This window comes from Aspergillus pseudodeflectus (assembly GCF_044049435.1).
Source record: "Aspergillus pseudodeflectus strain CBS 756.74 chromosome Unknown BJX68scaffold_55, whole genome shotgun sequence".
Classification (NCBI taxonomy): domain Eukaryota; kingdom Fungi; phylum Ascomycota; class Eurotiomycetes; order Eurotiales; family Aspergillaceae; genus Aspergillus; species Aspergillus pseudodeflectus.
In genome coordinates this window covers 181,352-193,922 of record NW_027263831.1, presented here as the reverse complement: position 1 = coordinate 193,922, position 12,571 = coordinate 181,352, and the positions used below count along the sequence as shown (strand labels likewise).

Genomic DNA, 12,571 nt, shown 5'->3' with positions numbered 1-12,571 from the left:
TGAATCGTCCAGAAGTCTTGTGATTGAACTTTATTCATCGTTGTTAACGAGAATAGCTGATTGGTTGCTCGCAGCGCCGCTGGTAAGATATTGGCTCTGTTCCTGAGTGATCTCGTGTGTCTGTCTTTGAAGGTCCAGATTGGTTTGTAGATCTGCGCCACGCGACGCCGAGCATACTCTGGCCCCTGGCTGTGTCCAGTGCTGTATCTATTCCACAAAATGTACGGTGTACAAGAATCTAACAAAAGATCATCGTCTCGGCTGGTATACCTGATGAGCCAAGGTGATGATTGACTTGGCATATCAACTAAATACAAAGTAGACAAAGTCCGAATCTCATCCCCTTTACAACCCGAAAACGCATGTAATATACAGAACCATCACGCATACGCATACCCCTCGACCCGCTCGACCCCCTCAGCATCCCGCAGCCAGCACACGCGATTCTTGACAAACTGCTCAATCCGCGGCTTAAGCTCGCGCTCATGCAAAGCAAAATCATCCACAGTCCCAATGCGCAGGATGCTCATCCCTGGGAACCCCGTCCCGACCCGGTACATGAGCGAGCCGCACGTCGAGCAAAAATAATTCGTCATGGTGTTGCCCGTGGCAATGGTCTTGGACTGGCTATACGATGTGAGATTGTCGTGGCCGCGCTCGTGCGTCAGGTACTTGTCATCGATTACAAAGTTAGAGGCGAACATTGACGCGGTGATTTTGCGGCAGTCCGCGCAGTGGCAGATGAATGTGTCGACTAGGCCAGGGGCTTTGGTGGGCTGATGATATAGAATTCAGTTTGTTAGATGAAGAGATATTGACTGCGGAATTGGGTAACTGTTACTGGCTTGTACGTACAAAGCTGAGCTGGACCGCTCCGCAGAAGCATGTGGCTGTTGCCCTGCCCTCACGAGTCCATCCGTCGTGGCTGGCGCCGGCCAGGGGGAAATATGAATTTGGTTTCGTCGTTTCCGAGGCAGAAGAAGATGATGTTGTTGCTGCCATGGTGTTTAGTCCGAGTCTTATTCAGCTCTGGGGAGGATTTGGGGGTTGTCCTTGATGAGGTTCCATCTACCCTCGCAGGGCGAGAGCAGTATAATTATACCTTATTGTTTGGATCGCCGCTTGTCTCCACCGTCCCGGAGCTGCGCCGCTGCGCCGCTGGCCCGCTGCGCAGTTGCGGAGTTGCGGTGCGGAGTTGCGGAGTTTGCGGAGTCACTTGCAGGGACGTGGGTGAACCTGCAGGTGGTCAGCGACACATTTGTAAGGCTAGAAGGCATCCGGAGGCTTCCAGTGCTCCGAAGATTGAGTACGACATTAGTAGTATCCGTGGATCCATCCACTATCTTTAGTTTTTCTCGCGCTTGTGCAGCATTTGTAACTATTGCGGGCTGATTTGTAACCACCAGAGGTAAACTAGAAGAGACTATGGGTTTATCAGCTAGATGACTGCAGAACCGTGGCAGGGTATCTCTAAGGAGGCTTAGATCCTAGCTGGGTGGACGATCAAACCTGCTGTGACATCGAGATGTCTATACTATGCCAGCCCATAGGCCGCGCCACGTAACTATCCTCCTGTCGAAGCCGCTCGGTGTCATACTCCTTCAGTCGTACAAACTCCAATATCCATGGGTGCATGGATTCCCGCTTTCGGCACCTGCCAGGATCCCGCATACAGCAATTGGTCAGCATTGGATATTTCTTTATGTTAATCGCTCATGTCGAGGCCGTCGCATCGAGATCATGTTGTCCAGTGTAGCCTACAGCTTTTGCACTCCCGCGCTGGGACCGCGCTGGGACGTTTAGAGGCCTTCAAAGCTGGTACTAGGCAATCTCCTTCGACATGTCCATATAGCTTTACATCCATTCCCTTGACTTGTGAAACAATCAGGACTGTGCTCCTTGTCCTCCTGCCAAGTATCAGTATGCGGATTGTTTTTGCCTAGAGCCCTTTTATTCAGAGCAGGAAGAAAACATGGCGATCAAAAGCGGTCCTGATAAAGTCCCTATGGAATAGCCATTGGATTCTCATGTTATCATTCTTGTAAAAAGTGGATTATATACATAATGTAACAGTCTAACATCTATCATCTCGTAAATCTCTCAGAAAATCACACTCTCTATGGTTCCGCATGTGCTGCCAGATACTCGTTACTAAAGGGATAATCATTATAGCCGACCTCACTCTTCGCCAGGTAGAATGTCGGCCGATTATACTTATTCAGCGCAATCCCATGCTGAATCCGAAAGACCAAATCGGGATTCGCCAGGAAATGCCGACCGAATGCGACCAATGTGTCCCACCTGCTGTAGTGCTCTTCAAGCGCCGACGCCGCCGTCTCGGGAGTATACCCGCCTGCGACAATTACCGGAGACCAATTATCCCAGGCCTCAAGTATGAAATCCAGCGTCTTGCCCTGGTTGACAGTCTTCCCACCAAAGATCATGGCCCCGGGATCTCCCGTGGCTTCCACGAGAGACAGATACGCCAGCGGCGCTGCCATCTTCTTCAGTTCCTGGATGATGTAGAGATACTGTCCGTGGATGTCCCCCTTTTCGGCATCCTGGAACGCTGCATAGGGCGACAGCCGCAGCGCGACTCGGTCGGCGCCGATTGCGTCTGTAACCGCCTTGACGACCTCGAGTACGAGCCGTGCACGGTTCTCCGTCGAGCCGCCCCACTTGTCGGTACGCTTGTTGACTGCGTCAGACAGGAATTGATCGAGCAGGTAGCCATGTGCACAGTGAATCTCCACGCCGTCGCCGCCCGCTCCAATGACCCGCCGAGCGGTATCCACGAAGCTCCGGATTATGTCCTGAATCTCAGCCTCTGTCATCTCCTCGGGGATGGCATCAACCCCCTTCATACCCACGGCGCTGCTAGATCGATACTTGAGCCCCTTTTTCGCCATGAACTCGGGGTACGACGCCCGGCCCATGCCCCAGATCTGCTGGAAGTAGAACGACCCACGCGCATGCACCGCGTCTATAATCTCCTTCCACGCCGCGACCTGGCGCTCGCTGACGAATCCGGGGGTGTTGTCTTGGCCCTCTTCCAGGTGCGATACGGCCGTTGCTTCTGAGATGACGAGTGTTCCGGGGGTTGAGGCGCGGTCTGCGTAGTACTTGGCCATAAACGGGAGCGGGGTGTGGTCGTCGTCGTTGCGGTTCCGCGTCAATGGGGGGAATACGATGCGGTGGTGAAGTTGCATGTTCCCCACCGTCAAGGGCTTGAACAGTCTGCTCGCGGCAGGATCGATTGGGGGTAGCTTTGTGGTTTTGGGGGGAGCGGGGCCGTTGGTTGACGTTGACGTCGTCATGGTTAGTGTGGTCATTTTTGTTTGTCTTTTTCGATACAAAAAGGTGGACTTGAATCTCCCTGTTAGGGGGTATGAGACGAGATTGAGGGTGTAAATAGTAGAAAACTGAGAAAACTGAGACTCTGGATTTGATTGCCGGTGCAGAATCTTAAGAGGACGCTCACTTGGTAATGTATAGCTTGATGATGATGGAACAACCTGCCCCTGGCCCGGGCGCTGAGAGATCTTTATAGCCATGGCACGAAACGAGCACCATATGTCTGTCGATCACAGAACATACTTGCAGCAACGGGAGCCTCCGATTGGACACGAGCATGACGCCTTTCCCGCGCCGGAGTCAGTCCCAGTGGCTGGCGCCGGATGGCCGGAGTTGCGGAGTACGAGAGCAAATCCTCTCGGAGATGCGGAGTACAACTCCTTCTCTCCATATGCCTAGCAACATCTATAAACACCATTCCGGGACTACTAGGAGGATGCGGACTCGGCCTGGCCGATACGCCGAATGAGTTTAGAGTTAAGTCTCCGAGATCCGACTAAGCATCGCCCATTCGTAGCTTATTACAAAGCACCTCGGGATGCAGCATAGGGTTACACATACTGCTAGGCAGGAACGGAGCACCTCATCTCTCTCCCTGGACCTCTTCCTCGAGGCGAGCATACCTTACCTGCATGTATATGACTATAGCCGCAATTCATCCGATGTCAAGTCTTCCACAGTACCTAGAGATCGACTTGCGTGAGCGGGAGATGAAGCCACTCACTGCAGCCGGTTTAGATGCAAGGCTTTGGCGACCTGTCCTGGTCAGACACGTCCAAATACTGGTTCCATATTGTGTTGTCTTTTTGGCTTAATCTAGGCAGGAGTAGAAAACTACCTAGTGCAAACAGTGAGGGCGAAATCCCTTCCGGGGGATATTGTAAAGGGAGGGATGGTTCGCACTCGAAAACAGAAAGTTCCCAAGGACAAGCGGAACTTGAAACTGTTGAACTTTGGTACTAGTATAACCCGTCCTTTAATTAAGTTATTATGATTATTATTCTATACATATCACCTTGGTATATTTTGCCATACCCCGCTGTAGCTGCGTACGCATACGGGAAATGCATCAAATACAGGTCGACTAGGCTGCGTGTCAGCGACTCAGTCAAGAAGAGAGATTACCCTACAGCTTCCGTGTTTTCGAGGGGGGAGTCCCCAGGAGGAAACATGACTAGTATGGGGCACTTTTGCAACGGTTGATACTGTTTTGTCGACTGTCCCGGTTAATAGGTCACCGGCAGTTGCGCCCAATATTTGGACCTAACTTGGGTAATGCAGAGCTGCAAGTACTGCCGCCCAGGGTCATTCCAGTGTTCCTAGAGGAGTACTAGATTGTAGGTACCGTGGAAAGCGCAAAGCCGTCATCTTGATCTTGTCCATATGGACGCGTAACACCCGTTGAGCGATGTTCCTGATCAGCTCATGGATCATTTGACAGACGCTCTGCGATGGCGTGTCATGGTGAACCACACCATTTTGCAGGCTGAATGGCGAGGTCAGACGCAAAATGTCATATGCAAACATTTCGATGGAACAATATATAGCTTTGGTTGTGTTTGTGCTGGAAATGCTACCACCCCTATACTCCGTACTCGTGGCTGAAAGTAGTAGGGCAGAAACTCTTCTATTGTACTTTATCTCAACATGTTAAGTTTCCGCTCGGGGTATCCGTGGACATGAGCGATTTTTTAAGGGACAGTTAGGCTTCAGCTCGTTTACGAGCGGAGAAATAATAAGGCAGACCGGGGTCGGCGCGCTGGGCGTGCGGCCACCGGGCACAGCCGGGCCGATGGCGTTTAGTGACTGACTATCTTTTGTATGTACTGGCTCCGAATGGAATAGCCAAGGCGCGATGGAGCAAGGGCAACGTACATGATCCGGGAGTCATCTCCAAGATTGCACTGGCGATTGAATTCCGGGATCAATCTTTTGGAATGTCTCGCCAAGGATGCGCCACTCGGTAATTATATGGGTGATTATGTTTTACCTGATGCGAAAGGCCAAGTCATCGCCCATATCAATCGAGATTGGACTGTCAGGGGTGCTTCAACGGTTGTTCTTATCTTCGGGATGGATTGGAATTGTATTCCGGACCCGTGGTTCCATAGCGATGATAAGCAGATGATAAGGAACAATGACCAATTGCCCGCGAAAAGCTCCAGTTTTGCCAAGCAGTGACAACGCGGGACGCCTTCGCATTGGATGTGTGGCTGAATCTACGGCAGCGGTGGGGACTCTCGGCTCATCTCCGGCATTGCATTTCTCGACGTGGTGTGTCATAATCGATAACCAAGTGTAGATATACTCCGTCTCAGTACTTGGCGTACGAACAGGGTATATATCTATCTATCAGGGACATTGTTTCCCTAGGTACAGTTCCTGTTGAGTGCCTACGGTTTCCATCCAAGACAATTATCAGGTTCAGACAAGATGGCAGACCCTAACTTTGCAACCGATTCTACGATCGAGAAGCCGCCGCTCGAGGTAGACGAGTCCGGGCAGCTGCCTGACTTGGGCCAGTCCATCGACCCCGCGGCCGAGCGGTCTCTTGTATGGAAGTTTGACCTGCGCATCCTCCCCGTGCTAGCCGTCATGTACCTCTTCAACAGCCTGGACAAGTCGAACCTTGGAAACGCCAAAACAGCAGGACTAGAAGGCAGGTAAATCCCCACACCAGAACCTGGGCTGCTCTGACTCCTTTCATCGCAGAAACCCTAAATCTCAAAGGGAATCAGTACAATTTGATTCTCAGCATATTCTTCATACCCTACGTGCTGACTGCCCCATTCCTCGGAGTCGCGGGTAAAATCTACGGTCCCAACCGTGTCCTGCCCTGCATGATGCTCACCTTTGGCCTCTGCACGCTGCTCGTCGTCGCTGTCTTTGACTTTGGCGGCCTTTTGGCCATTCGGTGGTTTCTTGGTATGGCCGAGAGCGCTTTCTTTCCTATCGTGATCTATTACCTCACAACGTACGGCATCCGCCCCCGATATATTTCTCCCATTTGTATGCTGATTTTGTCAAAATAGATTTTACCGCCGTGGCGAGCTTGCCAGACGTCTTGCAATCTTCTACGCCGCCCAAAGTATCGCGTCTGCATTCTCGGGCCTGCTTTCCTTCGGCGTGTTCCGTATCAAATCCGGACCATTAGCTTCCTGGCGGTATCTCTTCCTCATCGAGGGCGCTGGAACCATGCTCTTTGCTCTCTTTGCTCTCTGGTATCTTCCGCGATCGAGCACCCAGGCGTCCTTCCTCAGCGACGAGCAGAAATCGCTCGCGTACACACGCATGCAACTCGACAGCTCGGCGGTTGTCGACGAGAAAATCAACATCCGCGAATCGCTCGCCATCTTCAAGCACGGCACCAGCTGGGCCGTCCTCGCAATCCAGATCTGTCTCGGCGTGCCCCTGCAGTCCGTGCAGCTCTTCCTCCCCGTCATCATCTCGCGCCTCGGCTACGACACCGTCAAGACAAACCTCTACACCGTCGCGCCCAATGTCTCCGGCGCCGCGGTGCTGCTCATCCTCGCCTTCTGCAGCGACTGGACGCGATGGCGGTTCCCCTTCGTCGCCCTGGGATTCCTCTTCACCTTCATCGGAATGGTCATCTACGTCGCCATCGACGTCGAGCGCGACATCAACGTCGCCTACTTTGCATCCTTCATGATGACATGGGGAACGTCGGCACCCTCCGTGCTCCTCGACGTCTGGTACAACAACAACATCGCCAGCGAGGGCAAGCGCGTCGTCCTGACGAGCATCGCCGTCCCGCTGGCGAATCTCATGGGCCTGGTGAGCTCGAATATCTTCCGCGCGCAGGACGCGCCGAAATACATCCCCGCGCTAATCACCACCGCGGCATTTGGCGGGACGGGGATGCTTTTGACCGTCTTGCTTGGTACCTGGATGGTGTACGACAATAAGCGGAGGAATGCCGCGCAGGGCATGAACTTGCGCGCGAGGGATATCCCCACGGAACATTTGAAGGCTGGGCCTGCGAGTCCTAGTTTCAGGTGGTTCTATTAGACTTTGTTTTTGTTTATTTTCTTTTCTTTTCTTTTTTTTTTTCGAATGGAATATAAATTCCCTGTGCAAAACTACCTATGAATCTACCGTAAAAACCTATCGGTGCCATAACCAAGATGCATTTGGCAATATTAAGGATATTTGAAACCACAGGGACAACTCCTAATATGGGCAGAGTACCTTGCACATTCTACAGACCATCTAGCCGGAAGTTATTATAAGGTTGTGGCCTTTATCCCATGCAGGATGGATCGTGAGACCTTGTCCAGGCTGTGGAGAAAGATAATATCCAGGTTCTTGGAGACCTTGAATGGTAGAAATACTAGCCTGTCATAACATTCATAATCTTCTTTTCGAGAAAACAACAAAAAAGAGCCATAGTAAGGAGCAACTAACAAGCATCACAAGGATTACCAACGGTAAGACTTTGATACCCGCAACGTTTGCGAGTGTCCCGATTATAAATGGAAACACACATCCACCGGCACTTCCCAAAGTCACTGCCATGCCGACACCGGCAATGTGAAGCTCCTTGGGCAACAGCTGGACCAGAGCAATCACGGATTCTGGAAACAATGGCCCGAGGAAGAACCCTAGCAGGGTCACTGTAGTCACTGAAATCGCAAAGGAACCATGGACAAGAGTAAAGACCGAGTGACATGCCACACATGCCAACAGGTAGGCCATCACCGTCGATTTCTCCGCATGGAGATAGTTTGTCACGAACCCGAGAATCACGCGGCCAAGGGTGAGACCAGCCCAGTAAAGGAAGTTCACCACGCCTGCCCTAAAGGATGATGTGTCTCGTTGATCGACAAGGAATGAGAAAATCCACCCCGCCATGGCAATTTCCACTCCAGCGTAAATGAAGATGAAGACACATATTATCCAAGTAGCGGCATTATGTAGTGACTGAATTAGGGCGCTATTCTGGAGCCTTTCACGCCAGAGCTGTCTGGGTTGGATGCTATCTCCGTCTCCATGCTCCGCGTGCGCATGAGTTTGGGTGTTGACCACAGTCCCTCGCGCTGACCAGAATGCTGCAGTAAGGATCAGGAGCTCCAGAAATGCGCCCGCGGCCATGAAGTAGTAATACTTATACCAGGGCTGACCATGCCGACTTATTAGCGAAGTTGCAGTCAGTGGAGCCAAGGCTGCACCAAGGCCATAAAAGCCGTGAAGGAACCCCATGAGTCTGCTGCTGTCAGCCATCCCGCCGATCCAAACATTCCAAGCCGCATCCAAAAGACCATTCCCCAGCCCAGCCAGAACATAATTGAGGACTAGGACGGAGTAGGGTGGATGGAGTGAAGAGCAACCGTAGGCAATCAAATGGAATCCCGATCCCAGAAACGCAACGCCGCGCTGTCCGAATTGCGCATGAATCCAGCTGTTCCCAATAGCAGCCACAGCATACCCAATGCAAGGCGAAAGAAATACCAGGGAGAGAACGGCGTAGTCGACAGAATAATATTCCCCGAGCTAGATCAAAAGGAGATGGTTTCTTCGTCAGACATTAGGGCAGGTATACACATCAGGTCCGATCGGCAAAAACCTACATAATGAACCACTGCCTTCATGTCCAAAAAGTTAGCGAGTTTGTTAATTGACAGTTTGGGTTGATATTATCCACGTACGCCATATGTTCCATCATTTGCTCCGACTATAATAAAGCTGAAGAAGGTAGCGAAAACTCTCCATATGTTTATGTGAGGCTCATTCCACTTGGCAAGCGACGCTTCAGCATGCCCTTCAATGTGTGCTTGTGCCGGGATGTCAGTTATCTCGTCCGCAGGTGCTACAGGCCCTACTCTCGCTCTCCGTAGCAAGGGGCTTGTGGCGTCGTCTGAAGGAAGAATCCGAGACATATCAGCGCCCTTCTGGTAATCTTCGCCCACTAGGAGTCAAGAAGGGTCAAGAAGGGTATTCAAAGGAACAAACTCCTGCGGGGTGATTGTACAAAGATGCACTGTATCACGCGCAATGGTCAAGTATAGCCAGGGCAAGTCAACGTATGAGAAGCAGATTTTTTTTGTGGCGCAACAGGCCATTGTACTGAAGCATTGGGATAGTCAAATACGTCAGGCGTATCGGTCCAATAAGAAAGAGGGTACCTAATTGGTGTAGTTGATTGGGTATCTGCATTTTTCCTTTTCTAGAGCCGCCTAATCCGGAGGTCGAGCATTGTGGTTGCATTTCTGTTACAAATGTTCAATGATCATTATTTTATGAGGCTCAAAGTGGAAAACGCCAGCGTCAATTCTTTGGGAATTCTTTCTTATCTTTTCTCAGTATCAACTTCATTCGTTTAATACTACGGAGCCAGAGCCAACAGTCACATTACAGATCGTCCATAATTCTAAAAAAGGATCATTAAATCGGAATTGGGGCTCCGACTCCGCATTGAGGTGCTACTTTCGGAGGACAGGCGAAGCCACATTCCTTGTGCTATGACAACCAGATCTTCTCACCGAGCGGCAGATTCCATACTTTCGGAAATGCATCCAAAGAACCTGGAAAGTTGCCGCCCTTTAGGGGAAATGCACAGCCTTTCGGGTTTAGTCCTGATTTCAAGCCCGCGTATAAGGATCTGGAGTTCGGGTGTAGTGTTGTACAAAGAATTGTGGCTTACATCTGAATGTAACCTTGCGAATTGGGGGTCTATCACGCCACTGAAGCTGTAGGTATAACTCAAATTCTGACGTTAGTTTAAAGGAGGTTCCGACGCGAAGAAAAGATTTGGATTTGGGTCCGGCTTCGGGCGTGCTGCAGTCCGAAGTGGACGCACCTTCCATTGGCATATTGCAGTAGCTTTGTATTACTTCGGAGTAGAATTCCCGGGATAGATTACATCTAGATTCGCAGCAACAGCGGATTCGAGGCTGTGGCCTGATCTGTTGCAAACGGCGCTTTGTTGGTCTTTTGAATACTATCATGATTCTGTGTAATGTGTCATTCAACCTGCAATATCTGCACCAAAGGCCTGGGTGAATGATGTGAAGACCAGTGCCACTTATGAGCCGTGGGTGTACTTGGTGAGCTGGTCTTGACAAAAGTAGGGTGCAATTGGCTAGCAAACACAGCCGGCAAGCTCTGTCTAGATATTTGGCATACATTGCGAGATGGAATTTATATTTGGATATTGGAACTAATCCTCCTGAGAATACTTAAATGCTTTCCATAACTCCTACCCAGAGCCGTAATAAGAACTTGAGCATTTATTTCTCGCCTAAGGTCCCAAGATTTTATATTAACTATACTACATTTTGCTAGCCATTATGGGATCTAATACGGAGCCTACATACCTCTATCAAAGTGTGACTGACAGCCACTCTCCTCCGATGGTCACATCCGCTCAAGGGATGTACTTCACCCTGGAAAATGGCCTCAAGATACTAGACGCAACATGCGGAGCTGCCGTGTCAGCTCTTGGCCACGGCAACGAGCAGGTCAAAGATGCAGTTATCCGCCAATTAAATACGGTGGCATACTGCCATCCAGGATATTTCCAGAATAGTCCTGCCCTTGAGCTGGCGGACTTGCTTATCGACTCTACCGGCGGGCGGCTGTCCCGTGCATGCATCCTTGGATCTGGTTTAGTCTTCCCTTCCTCCGTATTCATCATCAATTATATCGCCATTGTTTTTATTTTTATTTTTTACTTTTTGATGTATTTTTCCCCCGCTAATCTCACAAACAACGTGCCAGGCTCTGAAGCTGTCGAGGCCGCGATGAAACTAGCCTATCAATATTTTGCGGAACAGACCCAAGGAACAACAGCAGAAACGACGCAACGGATCAACTTCATATCTCGAAGAGGGTCGTGGCACGGTTGCACTATAGCAGCACTTTCCGTCGGCGATATCAAAGCCCGGAGGACAATTTTCGAGCCTCTGCTGCTAAAAAACGTGTCCAAGGTGTCGCCTTGTCACCCATGGAGAGAAATGCGCCAGGATGAATCAGTCGAACAATATGTGGCTCGCCTGAAGGACGAACTGGAAGATGAATTCCAGAGACTCGGCCCTGACACTGTCGCTGCATTTATTTTGGAACCCATGGTTGGGACTGTAAGTATCGTCTTACATATTTCTCCCCTGGCTTTCTCTACATATCCGTGTAGGGGATATGTTTACCTGCTTAATCACGTGCTCTGGACAAAACAACAGGCTAATAACTCGTTTACCTGATCTCTTGTTTGGTCTATTAGGCCTTAGGTTGTGTTACTGCGGCCCCAGGGTATTTACGTGCAGTAAGGGAAGTCTGTGACCGACATGGAGCCCTCTTGATATTCGACGAGATTATGTGCGGACTTGGCCGGACCGGAGCCCAGCACGCGTGGCAACATGACGACGTGGCCCCGGACATTCAGACCGTGGGAAAGGTACTTGGTGGAGGATACGGCCCCGTCTCTGCTGTTCTGGTCAGTGAGCGGGTCATCGACGCACTGAAAAGGGGTAGCGGCTCCTTTGCCCATGGACATACTTACCAAGCCCAGCCACTTGGGTGCGTCGCTGCCCTGGCGACCCAGCGGTATATCAAGGATAACAACTTGGTCGAGAATGCACGGTGCATGGGGGATTATCTTGGAGAACAATTGAAAAAACACTTGGAGAATCACCCTCTGGTGGGAGATGTCCGAGGTCGAGGGTTGTTTTGGGGGGTGGAGCTAGTCCGAGATAAACGATCCAAGGCTCCATTGGATCCAAAGCTGGGTTTGGCCAAGCGAATTAGGGCTCGAGGGCTAGAAAAGGATTATGAGGTTTGTATCTTTAGCGCTACCGGTGCTGCTGATGGTTGGAAAGGGGACCAATTCCTCATCGCTCCACCATTTACAGTGCAGAAAGCTGATGTGGATGAAATCGTGAGACGTGTAGCGAAGGTTATGGAGAGTGTATGGAACGATATCCACACAGCTCTCAGCGGCTAGTCATTCTGTGTTTTCAGCTGACGAAAAGTTTGATCTCAAGGATTGAATGCTCTTGGCTTGTTTTGGTGGTAAACTATCGTTGATTGTTTAGTTACTTGATCAATCCATTTCCCGACTCCGATCTATTACTTCTGCCAGTATAAATAATTACGAAGCTTGCTATTGGTGTCAGACTCTTGACGAGACAGAAGAAACTGGAGCATTATACCGGTCGTACTGGGTATGGTAGGGAAGTAAAATCTACGTCTGTCGACAGGTACC

At 50.6% G+C, this 12,571-nt stretch overlaps 5 protein-coding genes across 5 annotated transcripts; 2 read left to right on the top strand and 3 right to left on the bottom strand.

Annotated features, from left to right (window-relative positions):
• Positions 1 to 380: 380 nt before the first annotated feature.
• Positions 381 to 1,045, bottom strand: BJX68DRAFT_278564 (GFA family protein; the record flags this gene model as incomplete). Its single annotated transcript, XM_071048567.1, has 2 exons — positions 856 to 1,045; positions 381 to 776 (listed from the first exon to the last, which is right to left on the bottom strand). Exons 1-2 carry the CDS (start codon positions 1,000 to 1,002, stop codon positions 381 to 383), a joined length of 543 nt encoding a protein of 180 aa, XP_070894786.1. The 5' UTR covers positions 1,003 to 1,045.
• A 1,072-nt stretch (positions 1,046 to 2,117) lies between these two features.
• BJX68DRAFT_258005 (alkene reductase) lies at positions 2,118 to 3,317 on the bottom strand (the record flags this gene model as incomplete). Its single annotated transcript, XM_071043452.1, has 1 exon — positions 2,118 to 3,317. One exon carries the CDS (start codon positions 3,315 to 3,317, stop codon positions 2,118 to 2,120), a length of 1,200 nt encoding a protein of 399 aa, XP_070894785.1.
• A 2,400-nt stretch (positions 3,318 to 5,717) lies between these two features.
• BJX68DRAFT_278562 (putative MFS transporter) lies at positions 5,718 to 7,383 on the top strand (the record flags this gene model as incomplete). Its single annotated transcript, XM_071048566.1, has 3 exons — positions 5,718 to 6,013; positions 6,067 to 6,328; positions 6,387 to 7,383. Exons 1-3 carry the CDS (start codon positions 5,788 to 5,790, stop codon positions 7,381 to 7,383), a joined length of 1,485 nt encoding a protein of 494 aa, XP_070894784.1. The 5' UTR covers positions 5,718 to 5,787.
• A 339-nt stretch (positions 7,384 to 7,722) lies between these two features.
• On the bottom strand, positions 7,723 to 9,251 carry BJX68DRAFT_258003 (MFS transporter; the record flags this gene model as incomplete). The annotated part of the gene is made up of 2 exons (XM_071043451.1): positions 7,723 to 8,865; positions 9,021 to 9,251. 2 exons carry the CDS (start codon positions 9,249 to 9,251, stop codon positions 7,723 to 7,725), a joined length of 1,374 nt encoding a protein of 457 aa, XP_070894783.1.
• Positions 9,252 to 10,661: 1,410 nt separating this feature from the next.
• Positions 10,662 to 12,310, top strand: BJX68DRAFT_278560 (putative class III aminotransferase; the record flags this gene model as incomplete). Its single annotated transcript, XM_071048565.1, has 3 exons — positions 10,662 to 10,977; positions 11,092 to 11,450; positions 11,591 to 12,310. 3 exons carry the CDS (start codon positions 10,662 to 10,664, stop codon positions 12,308 to 12,310), a joined length of 1,395 nt encoding a protein of 464 aa, XP_070894782.1.
• Between the last annotated feature and the right edge of the window lie 261 nt (positions 12,311 to 12,571).